The sequence below is a fragment of the Physcomitrium patens genome, chromosome 18 (genome assembly GCF_059467195.1).
Source record: "Physcomitrium patens ecotype Gransden chromosome 18, ASM5946719v1, whole genome shotgun sequence".
Lineage (NCBI taxonomy): Eukaryota > Viridiplantae > Streptophyta > Bryopsida > Funariales > Funariaceae > Physcomitrium > Physcomitrium patens.
In genome coordinates, this window is record NC_143427.1 from 380,671 (window position 1) to 402,668 (window position 21,998).

Genomic DNA, 21,998 nt, shown 5'->3' on the forward strand with positions numbered 1-21,998 from the left:
TTAACTTTCTTTATTGCTTGTTTTGCAATAAATTTCTTACTTGCAATCTCTCTATTCTTTCTCTTGATTGTCGTATTTTCTTTACTGTTAAGTTCTCATTCTTAATAATCATACTCTTTCATTATATTCTTCTTGGACTGCTACCTATTTCCCATCTACTTCAACCGGCAGTTAATACCTAACACTCCATGCTATTATCAATTTCCCCGGCAGCAGCGCCAAAATGTGATTGTCATTTTACTTCCTCTAATTAATCTAATCAGAGTAAAACTGTATAGGGAAATTCGAACACAGGGAAAGAATACCGCATGAGCTTACACATTAGGGTCACACAATTAACTGTATTCCGCACTACTTAAAACATCTAGGAAACACTACAATGCTTTCCACTTCCTAATAATACTCCACCATCACTGATAACAATAACATGTAATCTCGCACTATCCTAAATGACAGGACATAATCATACTATAATCCAAATTCTGGAGTTCTTCACCATTAACTGCCTTCACATTACAATGTTTCACACAAACACAGACTCATTCTCTCTGTTGAACTACAATCAGATTTCAGCATTCAATCTTTCTTCTTCTCATTTAATAACAATCATACTTCCATTCCATAATTCACTTTCACAATATTCAGAAACTCTTAATCTTCTTATTCAAAGAAAATAACAAACAAAAGAAAAGAGGTAGCATCAAGCTTACCCCGGCTCACACTATCACAGTCTGGCCCTTACTTCCTCTCTCCCATCCTCCTTATGCTACCACGAGATACCAACTGCTACATCTCTAATGAAAACTGCTTTTCCTAACTATTCATCCATTTTACCTATTGAACTACCTTTTCAACAGTCATCTATCTATGTTTACACAATAAACTAAATATCTACAATTCAGCAAATAACTACTTATTCTACATATATTCAAGAGAGCTCTACTCAACTATACAAGCATTTCAAGATTATGAAGTCAAAGTTGAAACTAGGTACAAGACTGTGGAGAAGAAAATAAAACCTGTAGCTATAGTATTACTTAGTGATTCTAATCATCAAGTTCAACAAGTTTTGAAGGAGAAGGGCTTATGGGATCCCAAACAAATTGGCCATAAGTTTACCAAGAACACACTCAATGAGTTGAAAATAGGATCTACAAATTTTCTATTACCTGTTCAAGAAATAGAATTTAGAAATATATTAAGTACACATAGAAAGGCTTTTATTTTTGAACCTTCAGAAATTGGATGTGTCGATCCAAGTATTGTGGCATCAATGATTATATTTACAGTTCCACATATTCTTTGGAATTTAAGACCAATTTTGGTGCCTAAAGCACATCTACCTAAATTTATGGAGCTTTTAAAAGAAAAGATGCAAATGAAGATGCTAGCAATCTTATAAATGCAAAAATGAAGGTTTGAAGGTTCTATTAATGACATCTATCCAGTCCAAAAGAGGTAAAATGAAAAATAGTAGCTTGATAAGATAGCTTCACCATGAAAATTCTTACTTCTTGGCCTTATAAAGAAGGGAAGGAGGCAACCTTTGAAGAAGCAATTGTTATCAAATGTTTAGAATAGTATAAGTCAGTAGTTTAATTTCACGATTATAGTTTGTTTGTATTCTTTTGGTCTTGTCTACTTTATATGATATAGATAGTTAAAAGATAGATGCCTTGCCGATCATACTATGTCAACCAAGTAGCTCGTGGAGATGATCTTGAGATAAGGAGCTACCTGAACCACAAAGACATTGAAAGATATCTAATAATAGGTCACTGGTAATTGGATTTGAGATAGAACCTACCTATGAAGGACGTTTAGAAGGAGTGTTTGCAAGACAATTCCATAATGAAGATACCAAAATTCATGCTTGGTCACAAGTAGAAGGCTTAGGGTACTATCGATGGCTACAAGGGCCTATGAACCATTTATCTCGTGAAAAATAATTAGAATACATAGTGGACACCATGCTATAGATCTTCAACTTCTTGTGCATATATTAGCTTGCTGCAACATTGCTTTTTAGAGACCTCAAAGCTAACAAAGGAAGTGATGTCACGGACATACGACTGAAGAAGGTTCTAGAAGATTTTAAAAGGTTCTAAAAGGTACGAGTTGGTTCTAAGAAGATGCTTGAAGGTTTTAAGAGGTTCCAAAAGGTTTCAAAAGCTTCCAATAGATTCTAAGAAAGTTCTAGAAGATCATAGGAGGTTCTAAGAGGCTTTAGATGATTTAGGATCTTAGGCTTGCTTTGTTTTCAAGTCTCATAGAAACTTCTCAAGAAGCTTCTTAGGACCTAGTATATATAGGAGTTGAGGATGAGGAGATCGTCAATCTTGATAACTCACTTCTTGTGGTCTAGTTAGGACCTTCTTGCCTTGTATCCAGTTGTTATTCTAATGTCTAGCTAACTCTATTTCTTGGTCTTGAATCTTTGTCTTATATGGTCCCTAACATCTTTATTTATAGGTTGCATATCTTGAATAAACTTTTAATTTTTTAATTTTTTGAATATTATAAACCATCTATTAGAATAGGGATCAATTTAAGATTCTAAAATATCTATTTTTATCTTCTCCTTTAATAATTCTATCAATTTTGGAGGCAAAGCTTTAAACACAAGTATAAGTTTTAAATTACATGGAATATGTGGTACTATAAACATTACTATAGGCACTATAATATTAGAATCTACACATCTAATCTTGATAGGAATTAAGACTAATGCCTTATCATATCCAATAAGTATTTTTTAAAATATATTTTCTTCCATTGATGTTAAGAAATCATTCCCTCCAATCTTTACATTTGCTAATGATTCTTGAATAAATTGATGTCTAATTCTATACCTCTCTTTTAAACTTGGTTCCTTAATTGCATGTTTGATATGTTCTATAGTATCAATTGATAATTGAGTAGCTACATGTTTTACCTTTTTTATCACAATTTTATACTTAACTTATATTTTAGCCTCATATTTTAATCCATAGTTAGTAGCAAGTCTATAATTTGTAACTATCGTTTTTAATTCTTCATAAATCCTTCTTAAATGTATTTCTATTGTAGCATCTCTATCCATATTAATAGCTAAATTCTCTAAAAAATTTATCAAATTATCTTTTAAACCTCTTTCTTTTATTACTCCAACTATGGCTTAAATATTTGAAATTAAATCCTTTCTTTTTAAATTTGTTTCTTCTTTCTTCACTTTTTTTTATTTATAGAATCTAAATCTTTAATCCTTTTAATACTTACAAATCTATTACTAAACAAGTTCAAAAATCCAAAATTCATATTATCTACATTAGAGTTTGTAGATGATTTATTTGCACCCATGTATCTCTATCCTACACAAGTATTCTTTACAAATCCACAAAATTATTTCTTATCTTTAAAGGCATCTTTTTAAATTATTCTTTATATCTTTTATAAATAGGTTTTATAATAATAAATTAAACAACTTTTTTTATTTCAACTACAAATCCTAGCATAATATGAACCATTATTTAAAATTCTAGTCTCTATTTTAGTAGCTATAATATTGTGCTAACCAAGTATTACTAGATATGTAGCGAAGTTTTACACAAAGAAATTTTGTTCCACTTCCATATCTCCAATCCTAGTCTTTAAAATTGAATAAGTTCTTTATAAATCATCTTGTTGGCTGTTTGCAGTTCTAATTACTCAATCATGATTGATATCAATTGGCCACTTGTTCTTTTTGTATATTTTTCTCAATATGATGTTGATTTTAGATCCATAATCAACTAAGGTCAAAATTGGATCTTTAGAATCTCTTAATTTCATATATGTCTCTATAGTAGTTCTAGCCTAATAAAGAACTAAATAGCTATTACTTTTTATTCCATCATTACTACATTTAGAATAAATGTTTACACATCTTTCTTATATATTCTTCTCTATCTTTATAAATCTCAAAGATGTGCATTTTATTTGATGTACTTCAATAGCTTTAATATATTTAAATCAAGCCTTATTTTTCATATTTGCCTTTCTTCCAACTTTTGGCATTGCAAATTATGCAAATACCTTCTTTATTTTTTTCTCTGATTTATAGTTATCTGAGTATCTAATGCCTCTACCATAATAGCTTCAACTATCATCTATCTCTTCTTCTTTATTACATTGATAATCAACTCATAGAAATCTTTTTTAGCTATATCAAGATTAGATCATTCCATCTAGTTATTTTTTTGATAGCTTCATCTCTCTTGATCATGACTTTTGTAGTTAATAAGGAATTAACCTTAATTTATTTTTGCTCAACTATAATAAAATAAGATTCATCTTTATTTCTTTATATAACACTATTATTTAGTATTTGTTCTTCTACTGATATTTTTATGCCATTCTTTTTAAAATTAGTCTTCAAAGGTTTATCTAATTATGTGAATCTTATCCTATATTTCTTAAAATATACAATACCATCTTTAATTGTAGCCTTCTAACTATCACACTCACTATACTTGTAGTTTGAATTATGATACTACATATATTTCTCTACAAATCCTTTTGAACCTTCAATTGTCATTGATGAACTTGCTATCTAGAATTTCTTCAACTCAATCATTTCTACCCTCAAATCTTGTATGTTCTTGATTAATTCTTTAAAATTGTCATCTTTAACACTCTTAATCACTTTTTGAAGTGGCATTAGATTTTGAAATATAGGCATTAGCTCCAATTTTGATATTAAATAATAAGTTTTAATCTTTTGTTGCTTAGTCCAAGGCTCTAATATTTCTTTTACTAGCCTCCAATTATTAATGAAACCACTCTTAGATGTCTTATTTATTAGATAAAAGAGTAATTTATCTTCAAAGTATTTATCAGTATTTTACAAGAATAATCCAATTTTCTTTGTTTTTAAGAGCTGCTTCTCTTGGCGTAGAAATTATCCAAACTTAATCTCAGATTACCTAATTAGTTCATTTAAAGCCATTTGATTCTCTAGCGTTTGCTCAATCCACTCAAAAAAAAGTTTTTTTCATCATTCCTTTTAGATCTTCTTCAAAAAATTTATCTTTCAAGAGTTCTTCAAATTTCTTCTAAGATATAGCCTAAATATGTAATTTTTTTACCTTCTCTCTAATTTTAGGTATTACTACCAAATCAAAGATAGTAATCATCTTTATTTTTAAAACTTGATGTACTTCTATTTTGTATGTATAAATCTTTAAGAATTTAGTGATATTCCTCCCATCAAATCTTTCAACCTTATCCACTATTACTTGCAAAGCTTTAATGGTGTTTCTATCTTTTCCATGCATCTATTGTCTTTCTTCCATAAATTGAAAAAATGCCTTAAAAAAATCATGGGCATCTATCTAACTTAATAATTTAAATTTTAGATTTTGATCTTCTATCTTTACTTATTCAAAAACATTGTGTCTTAAAACTCTTTTAGTAGAAGTATCAATATGTTGAAGTAGAGAGAGTTGCCTTATGAAAGTATTGGACTTTTGGTTATTACTAATTGCTCAATCAAGCCTCAAAATAAGAAAGTATCAAGTTTATATACAAAATTATTCCTATAGGAATAATTACATTAATACATAAGCCCTATGTACCAAAAAACATCCAAAATATAATAAAAAAATTTTAAATCTTTATATATCTTTAAGGTGAGTTTTTGAAATTGTAATAGCTCATATCTTATGGTTGCATTGTCCAAAAAAACTAAGATTTTACATGAAGTACTGATATACTTTAAACAACTGTCAAAACAAATTTCAATTACAAATTTAGTATCAATCTTGAGATATCACCAAAATCCTAATAGTAGCTTTAAATTTTTACTTATATATACTTATATACAATTTTCTTTATATCTCACAAACTAAATACTCAAATATCATAAAATTTTAGTATATAGCTTTTTAACCTAATAATTTATATTTTTAAAAAGTTTTGAGCCAAAAATTCATCTAAAAATTTAAGACATGGCTCCAACCATTACTATCAATAAAGTGGCTCACTTATTGCATTTCAATCACATATATTGTCTTCAATGCCATGTAACATCTTTATAAAAATTTCAAATGTAGTAATTATTTTACAAAAAACATAGGTCTTAAAATCACCCTTGCAATTACATTTTTTAATTTCTAAAAGCTGACATACAAATTTTCATATCTTCAAAAGAGCAATAGTATATCTTAAAAGACATCTTAACTTCAAACAACTATAATTTCTTCATCCTAATTCCAAACTCTCTAATTTTTTATATAAATTTTAGCCTAAATCCTAAATCTTATAATCTTTACTTTTGATTTTCTAATGTTCTTTTTGAAGTTGCAAAAATCCTTGTTATAGTCGCAAACAGCCTACAAAAAGCCTATTGGATATAGCCTTCAACCAATAGAAATAAAGACCTTCACGTCTTGCCTCCATTTGCCCATACCTTGCTTTTATCCCTCCATATAAGCTTTTTAGTAGTTTGAATTTTTAACTTTGAGCTCCTATCTTTTCTAAAATATTTTACTAAATATCTAAATCTTATATTATTAAATACTATAATCAAAATAGGTAAATTCCAAAATAAATTTTTTAACATCAACTCTCTTTAATTTAACATACTTACTACTTTAATACACATCAAGATTTATAATATATTATATATTTTAATTAATTTTTACATACTATAAATAATTTTAATATAAAAATAAATTAATTATTTTTTATGATTTATTAAATTATTGAGGTTTTTTTCTTTAGTTATATAATTATTGATACAGATACGTATCTATTAATGTTGGTAGTGAATAGTGATTTTGTTATTAAACCAATCATGAAACACATTCATAACTTGCAACCATAGTCTTTTCAAAATGACTAAAAATTTATTCTCATCAAGCATTTTAAATTTTAAAAAGATAATTAGTGCTTAAATCTCTCAAATTTTAGTGATTATATTTGATAATATCTTAAGAAAATTAACACAAGTGTTGTTTGCCATACCTAATATAAATAAAGCTACTTTAGGCTTAAAAAATTTGAAGAATTTGACGATGTGATTTTCTATGACATAAACTCCAAATCTTCTATTTACAAGTACATATGTTAGCTGGTATTTTTTAATGCAAATTTTAATAGCTACAACATCTAAATCAATTCTTATGATATTTAAGTCCGCAACTACTTATTTTCATGGCTTTGGACATATCTCATATTTTAGATAAGTTAGTATATTAGAATTTAGTTGGAATAATTGATTTAATTAAATAATAACCATAATATTATTACATATATTATCAAATATAATTTCTTCAAATTAGATTCAATTGATTTTATAGCCATATTTGTGTATAACTCTTATTGTACTTATTCACAAATCTTCTTGAGGAACTTTCAATGTTTTATAATATATAAGAAGCAGGATTCTTATTTTATATCCTCATATGTTTTAGATTGAAATTGGCTAGCTTTAATGCTTATTATAATACATTCAACTTCTATTCTTAATATCATATGCAAATATGGTTCCTTGGTGCTTATAATGGTTATTCCATCTAGATGTAAGTTTTACAAATTTTGATATTTTTTCTATTGTTATCATGCATAAGTACAATCATTGATATTTTCAATTCTTTTACACTCAAAATATAAGCTTATTTATATTATTCAATTATATGGTCTTATGTTACATTGCAGATGAAATGTATCACATTCAATTTCATTTTTTATTTCTATAGTTGTGATAGTTGGCTTTCTTAAGATATCATTTAAATAATTATTTAAATATTTGCTTCTTATAGCATCATTTTAAATATTTATTTTAATATTTTAAATAGCCAAACTTTGTCAATATTACCTATAATTAAAAAAATCTTTTATATATTTATGAAGGTCAATATGCAATTATAGATGGAATATTTAAGGTTGAATTGTCTCAAGCTTATTACTACCATTGGGGTAAAAATAGAGGCTATTGGTGTTTTGATGACTAAAACAATGAGTGGACTTTCTTGTAGAATCAAGCCATATCCCTCTTTTATCTCTCTATTTTTTTACCACATTTTGAAGTGCTTAAAACCTGGGTTATGAATTCATAATTACTTGTGCAAGTTCTTCTTAATATTATGAAAGTTCTTATAAAGTCATTTTTATGCCATCTTCCATTACCTAGGTGTATTATTATAGCCAACATTGTAAGTCTTTTGTGCCTTTGGAGATGGTCATAACCTCTCTTGAATTATACTCACTAAACTTAAATTAATTAGAAAGAAATTTTCTTGTATTTTCTCTTTCTCTGATTCTTTTGCTTCTTTTGTTTGTAAATCTTGTGCTTATTTTTTGATAAATTTTTTCAAATTTTTGTCATACAATGTTTTATAACATGGTTGCCAAATAATACTTTTACTTTTGAATTACAAGCAAGTACAAGATAATTTCTTATAAAAACATACACAAAATATATAATAATTGGAAAAATAAATTATTTTTTATTAAATCAATCAAAATCACATGACCTCTAATGTAATAATGTTCTATCTTATGATGCTATTATCTAAGGCCAACTAAATATTGTATTAATTTTTGATGATTTTTTTTTTCTAATTCTTAAAATTCTTCTATCATACTATATTCTCATTAATTTTGGTAGTATTGTAATATCTCTATATTTTTTTTACTATTTTATTAGTATCAAGCTATTAAACTATTTTAGAAATTATCATCTATAGGTAAATATAGATTTTTTGGACAAGTAATATATTTGTAAGCAAATATAATTACTTTGACTAAGTAACTATGATATTGCTTTTTATTTCTAAAAAGAAGTTCTATAAAGAGCAATAATCACATATTAAAGAAGTCTAAGATGCAAAAACTTGTATTTGTTAAATACTTTCATCTTTCTTTTCTTTGAACATAGTTCATAGGTCTTGTTAATCATTGATAGTATTTCATACTATGATAGGAAGACCACCTTAATATTTGATCATTATTGAGGCCTTTGATATTTTCTTGAAATAAAACATTAGAAACACCATCAAAGGTAGTTCTTATCTCCAATAATATAATCAAACATTGATATTTTTTTCTAAGGTTATAATATCAAATATGTTATATTTTACCATCTAGTTAATAAAAAAAATATTCTTAAGGATCTTCATCTTCATTGTGTTGTCTTAAAGATTATAAAAACCACAGCTTATCTAGTAACTCAACAAATAATAGCTCTTGAATTAAATTTATTATTTGTTAATTTTCTATCTCTGTAGCAAAACAAATACACAAAAACTAAAAACAAAGATAAAAGATATATTACAATCTTTTCAAAATCTTGTTTCTTTAATAGCAAAGATATTCTTTATGTTTATTTTGATAGATGTTGTCATTGAAAAGCATCAATTTTCTTTGCTATATTTATAAGATTCTAAGTTGGCTTCTATGTGCATTCACCAATATCATATTTTTACTAATATATAAGATATTTCAGCTTATTTTGGTACCATCTTAAGTCTGAGACTTTTTCAACCTCATATTCTTGATTATTATTTACTTTAATTGAAAAGGTGACATTTTTCTTCTTCTTGGAATATTTATTGTCTTATATGGCACAAGAAGAGACACATTTTTATGATGGAACTTTATAGCCTTTAGTAGATGTAATTGATAGGTGATTGTATTTTTTATTACAAATAAAAAATGATCAAGGTTTACAAAACTCAAAATTATCACAAAGATAATTAATCTTGATATTTTGATAAATTAATCATATCTTATTTTTAACATAGAATTAATTTTTTTCTTTGTAATAGATATTTGCATTAATTTATTGTAGTTCTGGAGCTTCTATTAATTATACCTTCAGTGTTGTATGTAGCTTTGATAAATGATTGACCAAATCTTCGACCAAAAAATTATCCACTTTTAAAAAATAAAAAAATATTAAATTTTAGATGATAAAAAATTAATAAATATTTATTAATTTAAATAATGTATTATATTATTATTTAAAAAATAAATAAATAAAAAAAAACTTTGCCAATGATAAAACATTTGTTCAATTATTTTGATAGTAATTAATGATATATTTTAGATATTTCTCCAAAACTAAATTCATTCTTTTTGTTTCTCTATCAACTTAATAATAAAAAACCAAAGATAGTTTTATTTCCATTTTTAAAATCTTAAAAATAAAGAAGAATTTTTGTTAATATCATAAATAAGAAGATTAAAAGACATATTAATTGAACTTATTAAAGAAAGGATGAATCAATAGTTAATGTTCATTTCATTGCTTAAAGATGAAATTACTCTAGCTTCAAAAGAATAGTTTATTGTTGAGCAAAAATTACATTTCTTTCTTTTGGTGGAAGATAAGAATGTCTAAAAAAGATGTTTGATAAACCTTATTATTTTTCTAGTTAATAAGTAATCTTGAATTTAAATCTTGAAAAAAACATACTCAAACAAGCTTAGCAAAAATTTTAAAAATGTGCAAATATAAAATACTTGAGATTCTTATGATTTGTATAAATAATCATTAGATAATAAATATCTTCTAGATAATGAAGAAATTCTTGAAATGAATCCACAATTATAAATTTTTTTATTATAAATCTTATAGTTCCTCTCAATTATTGAAAATTTTCTTGTATAAAAAGATATTAGCTTAAATTTATTATATACTCCCATTTTTAATAATATTACATCCAAAGCACAGTCAGATGCATCTATTTCCTTAAAAAAAAATGCCTAATAAATATCTATACAATATAAGATAAGAACAAAGGTAAAAATTATCTTCAAAGTTCTAAATTTTTTTTTTTTTATCCTATTCAAATTTATCTTTTTAAGTCAAACTTATAATTAAAGCTAAAAATTAAAAAAACTTCTTGATGAAGATTTGATAATAATAAGCAAATTTTAAAAAACATTGAACATCATTTATTATTTTTAGAACCTTTTAATCTATAATAGATTTAATTTTCTAAGAATCTATATAATTTTACCATTTAAAATGATGTATCATAAAAAATTAACTAGAATAGTGTAAAATATACACTTTTCTATCTTTACATATAATTCTACATCTTTAAGATTTTTTAATATATAAAAAATAGAAATTTCATGATTTATAATGTTCTAAAAGTAGATTTGAATGTTATCTAAATAATAGATAACGAAATCATCAAAAAAAATTTAAAAAATAATACATATTAAATATTAAAAAGAAAATAGTATATTTTTTAGTCTAAAAAATATGATATTGTATTTAAAATGTTCATACATGATCTCAAATGCATTCTTTTATTCATTTCTTTTCTTTATTAGCACAAGGTTATATATTCTTTATAGGTTTATATTGTATAGATCTTTCCTTGATTCAATTAATTAAGAAGTTTTAAAATAAAAAATAGAGAATATCTATTTTTGATGGTGATTTATTGAGTCTTTAATAAACTACACATATCTATAATAATCTGACTTTTGTCTTCACAAATAAGATAAAAGCTATTATTGGAAATTTGGAATAGCATGTAAAGATCTAAGCCATATTTTTGTCAATGTATTTTTTAAATGACATCAATTTATTTTGTAATAAGCTCTAGATTAGTCCAAATTGTAATAGAACTCCTTCTTAAAGATCAATTGAACAATCATATAAATAATGCTTTGATAGAATATTTTTATATTTTTTCTCAAAAACATCTTGATAATCTTAATGGTGGCTTAAAATGCCATTTAAAAACTTTCTACTATTAAAAATATGTAAGGTATAAATAATAAAAGGTGATTTTTTTTTTACAATATGTATAAAAGCTCTTGCATCTATTAATAAGATTCTAGTTATATTGAACTTATGACTTTAGAATAAGTATTTAGATGGACTTATATTATTTGATTAACTTACTATTTAAAACAATCAAATCTTCATAAATTACTATAATACATGTCTTAATGTCTTGTTTAGGCTTGTTTAGATTAGTAGTTTTTTGATGCTTCATTTGGAACTATAAATTAGCCTTATAACTTCTATCATAGTTTATAACTTAAAAAGTTAGATTAATTGTTTTTGTATGTCTCAAAATTATTACAATGTTTAATAGAATTTAAAATATTAGAAAATGGTAGAATCTAACTTTTATATATTACTTTCATTTCTATTATTTAATATTTAATTAAACCTTTAAATTATTTTAATTTATTTATTGATATAATTTTTATTTTTATTTGATTTGATTATATTTATATTATTATTTTTTCTTTAAAATATATTTTATTTATGATATACCATAATTTTATATTATAACTCTAATTAGAATCTTATTAAAAAATATAATTTTTAAATTTTGAATTATGAATTTTAATATGAAACTTTTTGTAATTTAAAGGCTCTAAATTCTAGATTGCACCTACATAATTGATCCTTAAAGCAATTATTTTTTGTAACCATTAGTTATGGTTGTAAGACATATTATTATTCTTTCTATTGTTTATAGTGTCTTGATATAATCTATTGTTGTTTCAAATATGCAACTTTGGCTTATTATTGTTGATTTATTATAGATATAAAAAATTCTTTGAGCCATATATATTTTTGATTAATATATAGTGTTTTATTTTATTTTATTTTTATTAGTGATTACTATTATAGAAGCCAAGTTCTTTTGAGTTAGTTGCATTAATTCTAATATGTATTTACTTTGCTCTCACAAATTCATTGTTTCTTCTTAATTCTTAATTCTAAATACTTGTTTATCTTATTATATTACCTAGTAACTTATAATCGTTTGAACAAAAAGAATAGATTATTATAAACTACTGCTAAAAACAAAACTAGATGTTTTTTTAGTAGTAAAAATTATTTGGATAAAGAATTTTCTTACATATATTAATTACTTAGAAAAAACTATCATTACTATGAACACTATATAGCAAGTCTTATACTTTTAAAACTAATCTTTAATCTTAATATCTTAATTTTTTTAAACCTAAAATTAATAAAAAATAAGTTTCATATTTTTTTTTTAGAATCATATACTTGATTTTGATCTTCACAAATAATTGATACCATATTTTTGAAATTTGATACAGTAATTCTAATCCAATAATATTTTTCTTTATTTTTCTTTAGAATTCTTTGATAATATTATTTTACAAAAAAATTAAAATTTAGTATAAAAAATTCTAATTATATTATTTAAATTAAATCTATTATATAAATATTTATTTATAAAAAAATTTAATGATAAAAAACAACATTTTTTATAATAATTCCATTCAAAGATTAATTCTTATTTACCAAGTTGATAATTGTTTTAAAAGACCTTATTTTTGATTGTGTCTACTCTCTTTGAATTAATCATTCTATTGGATTTATGTGCAATATACAATTTGTATATTTTTTATAATATTTAATATTTAATTATTAATTATTGATATTTTCAAAAATATTTTATCTCTATTTGTATCTATAGATGTTTCTACTTATGTTCTTGCTATTACCTTCTATTTTTTAATTATTAGATTAGATACAAATTTATTTACTTACTTCTCTTACTTTAGAAAGCAGTCAATTTAAGAATCATTGCATTAACTTTCTTGGTAAGTCCAACATTTGTAATACCTCTTGTGGCAATCATCTTGTTTTTAATCAAATAATTGAAGGCTTGATGATTTTTTTATAATTTTAGGTGGTGTTTATATCAGATAATCGTATTTATATTCTATAAATTATATTGTATACTTACAAACGTCTAGTACAAACTATAAGACCTAACTTTGTATCTGATTTTAAAAAATTATATTATTTTTATGCATAATATTATTTTTTATTTTATTTATGCTTATTTTTATTAAATTATTATTATCTAATGATTATTTTTTATTTGTTTTATTGATTCTTTATTTTGGTCATTCATTCTTTATTATTTGATTTATTGCCTACCCATAGTAAAATTTAAATCTATTCTTTGATTAAGATTTTAAGGTTACTTCAATTAAGAGTTATTAATAGTAAGTGGTTTCATTTAAGAAGCACAATCAAAAAAAAGAAATGAGATAAAAAAATAAAAAATTAAAGAATAACATTTTTTAAAATTATATTTTAAAATTAAACACAATTTTGATATTAGATTTTTATTTAGTAAATTATTAAAAGCTATGGTAAAAAATGAATTTTTTTGTACAAATATTTTTAATCTTTCCAATTACACCCAATAAAAAGTGGATTTGAGTTATTATAAAAAAAATTACAATATTTAGATTTGAAGTAAAAATTTAAAAAATTAGGCATTTGAGATATACTTGAAGAATAACTTGATTGTATGGTCAAAGATTTGAGCCTCACCAAGACTCACAAGTGGTATGTAGGTTGTCTTAGGGAAATTACAAAGCTTTATTCTTATCCTTATAACCACTCCAAATATGCTACAATCCATATAAGATATATGCACTCAACATCCTACTACTACTATTCCTTGTTATTAGTTACTTCAATTTCTTCTAGTCAAATGTAACCTAATAATGCATCTTATTTTATTAGATTTATCTAACAAAGTTTTTAAGTAGTTTAGGTATAAAATATTTAAGATTAAATTGTATATTTGATTATATAATTATTTTTTAGGATTTCAAAGGTCTTATAAGTTACAAGAGTCTTTTAGAAAAATAATCATATAAATAGAATCTTAGTAAGTCTTAGAAATAATTATCATTGGTAATTTAGTATATTTATTTTAATTATAATATACAGTATTTAATTATTAAGACCAATATCTAAATTTTTCTTCTACTTTCTTACATTAATTATTAAAAACTTATAAATGTTAACTAGTGGACAAAAGAAGCATAAGAAAAAATCTTATAATTGTTTAGTGATTTATGTAGAAAGTAGGATTTTTATTCGATTTAAACAGATTCTATCACTATAAAAATATCAAATTGGGATAAATTAATATTAATTAAATATTATAATTTATTTTTAAAAAAAATAGAATTAATTTTAATTTTATTAAGGATATTTTGTGTATATTCTCAAAAATTTGATAAAAGTAATTTTACCACTTTGGAATGCTATTATAAAAAATTGGAATAAGATTTGAAGACTCTACAAGGTATGTAAGAAAATTAAGTGCTTTTAAAAAATATATTGAAGTTAAAATTGAAAAAAATAAATAACATATTTTATTAATAAAAACTATAATAACTAGTGTTTAGAGTAGTACTTGTAGGAAGAGAAGTGCGTATATTTTACATGGGTTTCATCACCTTGAATGTAAGTAGAAGGATAAGACTAAGGTCTTGTATTTTTTCTAGGAATTTCATCTTAAAATTTATTTTAAGATAGTTTTATATGCATTGTTAATAAGTAAGTAAATTGGGTAGTTTTCTTATCCTTCTATACATAATTATTGATGGCTTATTAGACCTATTAATTAACTTTGTATAAAACATAAATCAAAGTATATTGTTAATAACATCTCATAGATCTTTAACTTCATTAACATATAAAACAACTTAATTTTTCTTGTTATCACCTAAATAAATATAAAGTTTTTTCTTGTTAATACCATCTAAATAAATATAAGTAAATAAAAATAGGTAAAAATATAGTAGGTAATTAATATTTTCTTTAAAAAACTTCAAATAAGTTTTTTTTAGATATAGATTAGATCTTTGGATTTCTATAGAAATTCTACATTGTAATTAAAACTTGTCATATATATTTTCTACTTATAAGAAGTTGCTTTGAAAGCAACCTATAATTTAATACTCAGCATACAAGTCTCATGGTTTTTAGAAAGCTTCACCAAGATTTATTTGATAATTAATATGCATAGAAGCAAAGTTAAGACTATCTTTGATCTTATTAATATTTTATTATACTTAAAACTTTCTAATTGCTTTATATATAATAATAATTTTTTTTAATATTTTATTAATCTCTTTTTTATTTTTTTTCTTTTCAATAACATATGAATATATTATATTTTTAATTTTTTTAGATTTATGTCTTCTAAAAATATATAATAATAATAATAATAATAATAATTACAAAAAATTATTTTTAATTATATTATTTTATAATTTATTTAGCTTTAAATTATTATAATATTTAATATAGAATTAATTTAATATTTAGGTATTATAATTATTTATCTAAAAATATAAAAAATATTAATCTAAGTGAATATTAAATTAACCCACCTAAATTTTAAAACAATCCACCATATTTCTATGATTCAATCTTTGTACATACTTTTATGATATGAGAATAAAACAACACAAGAACTTAATGCAAAATAATAGATATTAATTCAATATCTTCTTTAGGAGGGAAGGGATTTGGGATCTCTCTTGCATTGCCTCATATTGGCTATGATTCTACAATATACACACTATTGAAGCACACACTCATCCTTACCATTTATCCAATCTTCTCTTCCCCTCCTCTTTCCTTGACTCATAAAACATGATCTTTACACCTTCAAATTTCCCAAGAAATCAAGGTGGAATTAAATGAATGATTTTATAAGTTTTTCTATTCCCATATTAAAGAAGAAATCATAATAATTGAATCATGGAAGTCAAGTGAGTTAATTTAAGATTTTTTTAATTCAATTTATAATTTTTTTAATTATCATAATCTAAAATATTTTATCTACGTAAATTTAATTTTATGTATTTATTAGCCATTTAGACTCAACATAGAAACTATCTTACTTACTTCAATATGTTTTTTATGGGAAATTTTGCCATCTTTTAATAAATATTTTAAAAAAAACCATATCTAAATAATGTTAGAAATATGTTTATTAAAATTGAGACTTATATTGTACTTTTCATATTTTTTATAACATCATCCAACTTTTCTAAAAAAGTAATTAAGATGATATATATAAAAAAATCATCAAATATATATAAATAAAATTCTAAAGATAAATTTAAATTAAATGTATGATAATCTATTTATATACCATACATATATTTATTTATTTGTTTATTTAAAAAGATAAGTTAAAAATAATTCTTTAATAATATAGTAGGTATTTTTCATAATGATTACTTGTATGTACTTAAATTTAATTGCATTTTCTTTAATCTTCCATAAAAAAATAGAAGATGGCTTGAAAATTTATTAAAAAATATTAATAAATAAAATAAAATATATAATTTTTTGAGTTATATTATTGAACTTATATTTATCAATATAGATTTTAAATTGGATATTTTTTTAAAATCTTATAATAAAAAGTATTTGGAATGCATCTTCAATTAAATAATAGCATCTTATTTTTAGTTATTTAATAATTATTATTTTTATTCTTTTCTTGACATAATTTAAAACTTTTATACATCATATTGAATATTTAGATTTAATTTATTTGTATGTTCTATTGCTTTGCTAAAAGATGCTTGAATTTCTCATAAGACTAAATAGATATACTATAAATTTTTCTTATAGTTGTTTTTTGGCTATTATAGATAACTCAAGTTTTAGATGTAAATCTATTTGCAAGTTTTTTTTTTCTATTTATTATTTTTTACTTGAATTTTATTTATTTATTTGCTTAAATTCAATTCAATCTGTTGCACTTGCTTGTAATACTTTATCTATTTAAATATTTTCTTTTATATATGCAATAAAATTATTTTTCTAGATTCAAGACTTATTAGTTTTGAAGATTGTTCTTTTACTTGGAAATTTAATTGACTATTAAAGATAAGGAGTCTTTTTTTACAAACAACAAGTTGAATTTTTTAGTTTATCAATGTTTCTAAATAATTATAAAATATTGATCCTCAGTAATTTAGCAAAATAATCTAAAAAATATATCTACATATCCTTGACGTCTTTATTATATATAATTGTTGCAACATTTGGTATAAAGTGCATTAAAATTTAATTTTTATTTTAAAGATTATCTTGACTAAATAGACTAATATTGAATCAACCACTTGTAATTTGTGAAGAGTTGATTGGGATACTTTAAATTTCAATCTATTCATTTTATTTTAGTCATAGATTTATGTTTAAGCTACCATTATGCAAGTCATTAATTTTAAAATTCATTTTTAATTTAGAGTAATGGAATTAGGAGACCACAATAAAATTTAATGGCTCCAATTTTAGCATCTTCATTATCTGGTATCTATGATATTGGTTTAGATTCCAAAATCAATTGTTGTTTTAATATTTTAATTGAAGTAAATTTGAGTTAGAAAAATAATATATTACTAAAAAATATATCATTTATAGCACAACTTGCATTATTTGTCTCAATATCAAAGTATTTTTTTAGTTTAATACTTAAAACTCATTATTTTGATTATGTCATAAGCTGTTGCATTTATAACAATATTTACAGGTTGTTCAGTTGATTTTGAAAATTTTATTGGTCGAATCAATTTTTTTAAAGAATTGTAGCATTTTAATCTATTGGATACACAACATTTATTCTATTATTGTGTTTCATATTATACTTAGTTGTGTTATTTAATCTCATTGTTATAAATATTATTTCAATTTTATAATATAAAATCTTAAAGATGTTCTTCTTTCTATTGGTCTTTCTTAATCTTCTATGATTGACAATATTTATCTCCATCTTGTACCCTTACTTGGGCTTCTCTATTGTCCTAATAGCTTGACTAATACTTACATGAGTTGCTACTTTATTAGAAGACATTCTTTGTGGGGGTATGAATGCCATGTGAGGGAGGTGTTGGGAAGGGAGACAGAGCCAGAGCCAGTGAAACCGAGCAGACGGCGAGGCACGCGAGACAGCGTTTTTCCTTTTGTCCGTTTCCTTGAGTCCCTAATATTTTTCTTTCTTTTGCTCTCTGTTTTGGACGAGGGGGCCGCACTGCTGCTGCTGGGTGTTGTTAGTTAGGGTGTGTGCGCGTGCCTGCCTGCCTGCCTTCTCCGTTCGCTGTTGCTGCCGGGCGATCATCGTGTGCTTCAGAAGTGCCCTTCTTCTTCTTCTTCTTCTTCGCTCGCCATCATCATCCCCCTTTTGTTGATTCTCCTTCTCCATGGCCACGGAGTTCGTGTCTCCCGAAGGCCTCCGCCTTGATGGTCGTCGTCCTCCCGAGATGCGCCACCTGCATGCTGTCGTCGGTGTCGTCCCTTCTGCCGATGGCTCCGCCCTTTTTCACATGGGCAACACCCAAGTCATGGCCGTTGTCTACGGTCCTCACGAGGTCCACAACAAGGCTCACCAGCTCCACGACAAAGCCCTGGTTAGTTCTCGTTCATACCCCCCTCCGCCTCTCCATCACCTTCGCCATTTTCCATCATCGCCGTCTATCACTTCCCGTCTGCGTCTAGCATCTGCGCATTCTATTTTGCATGCCGCTCTTGGGTTCTGCATCAATTTCACGACAATTTTGCTACCTCTAACTGCACTCTTCGGTTCGATTATCTTCATTATCATCATAGGTACGGTGTGAGTACAGCATGGCAGCTTTCAGTACAGGAGAGCGAAGACGGCGAGGCAAGACGGATAGGTATGGTGCACGGGAATATTGTCCTTTTTCTAGCTTATCAAGCCACAGCAACTCTAGTCACCAGTAGCAGTTGGTTAGTAATTGGTGCCAGATTATAGTAAGTGTAATGCCTTTGTTATGATTTCGAAATGTTTTTCGCATGGGCAGTGTTCCAATATTTCTTCCTACTTCCCAAGAAGAGGAGTTTCTCGCATCATCACATTCAGTTTTAAGTTCATGGAGCAGAACAATCAACGCAGATAGTCCCAGCTGATTTTTACAGAAAGTGATGCCTGGACTATTCGCAGGCGTGCAACAGAACTTTCTCTCGTGATCGGCCAAACATTGGAAGCTGCTATCATGACCCACCTTTTGCCTCGTTCGCAGGTTTTGGCTGTTTTGTAACCCTTTAAGAACTCACTGTTTGCAATTTCATACATTGTCATATATTTTGCTATAGTGAGTGTTACAATAGTTTCCCACCTCTTTTCATGGATTTTGTTTTGTACGGAGTATAAGGATCAACACGTGCACTCTCTGATTATTTTTTCTTTTTCAAATGGCTCCTTGACTCGCATGCAGATAGATATTTACGTCCAAGTCCTTCAAGCAGACGGGGGTAAGTGCTTTTTATGTTTGGCAAATTGGTTTGTTGTATATTTTCGTTTTTGCAGCCCATACTCAATTTGTTTTGCTAGCTTTGGAACCGAGAGATAATTATCGTGCACGTAGTTAAGGCTTTAGGCGATTGTACTAGAAAAAACTACTGGCAGGAATTTAACGTATTGCATGAGAACTTTAAAATGGGTTCAATATACCAGGAAGCACTAGGAGCAGTTGGTCTCCATTATCATTTTTCTGCTTATGCTTGCACTCTTACGCAAGTTCTGGGCATTTTTGTGCAGGAACTAGAGCAGCATGTATTAATGCAGCTTCTATGGCACTTGCTGATGCCGGAATTCCGATGCGAGACCTTGTTGTTTCGTGCGCCGCTGGCTACCTGAACTCCACCCCTCTCTTGGGTATCTTCCTTTCTTTTCATATCAACACCATCTTGAAGAACAGCTATTCTTTGTATCAGCTTCCTCATTATCCTAGTGGTGGATGGATCTACGTTGATATCTGCAAGACCACTGCTAGTATTCGAACCAGTTTGGTGGTCCTATTCACGATGTAGCACTAAACCCTAAACTTTGTATGAGCGTTGCTGTTGTTTATTCTGAAGTCATACCTTTTGCACTTTTCCAGATTTAAATTACCAGGAAGACAGTGGGGGAGGACCAGACTTAGTGGTCGGATATTTTCCGAAGCTTGAAAAGTTGTCACTTCTGCAGGTATTTCCTCTGGGCATAATTTCATTTCTAGGTCTGCTGTTAAAAGTATTATACGAGCCCCCTCGCGAGATTTCATTGAAAAACTAGCACTAAATCTGAGTTGTAGCTGACGTCATCGTTGCGACTCCTGAAAACTTGTTGCTTTAGACAGAGAATCCTTTACCCTTGGGTGAAGTACCCATTCTTTGTTGTACACAGCTCTGAAGCCGGTAGAGTTACAAAATTATTCTCTTTACCAGATTTGGTTTCAATTTTAAACTTTCAATTAAGACATCTGTTCCTCTGAATGAAAGTAATTTGTTGTAGTTTTGTTTCGTGTACTCTTACAGATGGATTCAAAGGTTTCAATAGAAACATTTGAGAAGGTTCTGGAGCTTGCAACAGAGGGTGCCAAGGCTGTAGCCACATTTACGCGTGAGGTTAGGTGTTCAATGACTGGTTTTGAGTTGTTCTCCTTCTATTAAGTTTCATGTCGTTATTTCAAAGATACTACCCATGGCCAATATCTTATGTCGGTGTACAATTGTCAAAAAGGGTCTTTTTGTTCCTTTCCTATTTCTTTTAGTTTCATTTTCTGCCTACTGAGGGTTTTGCATGATGTGCAGAAACTTTTGGAGAATACCAGGACCTTGGCCTCTGCTAGGGGCCATCTCAAGATTTAAAGGCAAACTTCTGACTGCTTAATTTATTATGCCAATTTATTTTCGTAGGCAACGAAATGAGCTGTCATGATATTCATCTTTACAATTTTGTGTCGTGAACTTTGAGCGTTTTGTTCGTCTTTCTTGATTACGATTTTATATGTAGAGATACTATATCTGCATTGTAAATGGTGTTCAGATTTAGTTTCTACCTATCATAAAATTCACATATGACTGAACGGTACTTTCTTCAAAATTATTTGCAGACGGGCCTGTTTTGCTATGTACATGAACATTAGTGAGGCTGGTTTAGCGTGAAAATGAACCACTACCGCGAAATGGTAGGTTAAGGACATGCTGAGAATCCAATTTGACAGTTGATAATTCAAATTCTATCTTCCTATGACTAGTGAAGAGAGTATGATCCAGGGTCTTCTCTCATTTTGGAGGGTATTTTCGCCAGGTTGCGAAGTGGCACTTCTGATAAGGTGGTTTAGCAGACCAAATATCCATAGTGTGGAAAGGATATAAAGCTTTTTAAGCAAATTACTCAGTT

The 21,998-nt window shown here is 26.3% G+C and overlaps 1 protein-coding gene across 2 annotated transcripts; it reads left to right on the plus strand.

Annotated features, from left to right (window-relative positions):
* The first annotated feature begins 18,820 nt into the window (after positions 1 to 18,820).
* On the plus strand, positions 18,821 to 21,998 carry LOC112278629 (exosome complex component RRP41 homolog). Of its 2 annotated transcripts, XM_024512230.3 has the most exons (9): positions 18,821 to 19,221; positions 19,421 to 19,488; positions 19,776 to 19,854; positions 20,050 to 20,086; positions 20,373 to 20,489; positions 20,716 to 20,801; positions 21,131 to 21,220; positions 21,407 to 21,465; positions 21,709 to 21,998. In XM_024512230.3, the coding sequence occupies exons 1-8, from the start codon at positions 19,015 to 19,017 to the stop codon at positions 21,461 to 21,463; spliced, it is 741 nt and encodes a 246-aa protein (XP_024367998.1). In that variant the 5' UTR covers positions 18,821 to 19,014; the 3' UTR covers positions 21,464 to 21,465; positions 21,709 to 21,998. The 2 variants fall into 2 exon arrangements, with proteins under 2 accessions (XP_024367998.1, XP_024367999.1); XM_024512231.3 differs by lacking the exon at positions 21,709 to 21,998 and having other exon boundaries at positions 21,407 to 21,698.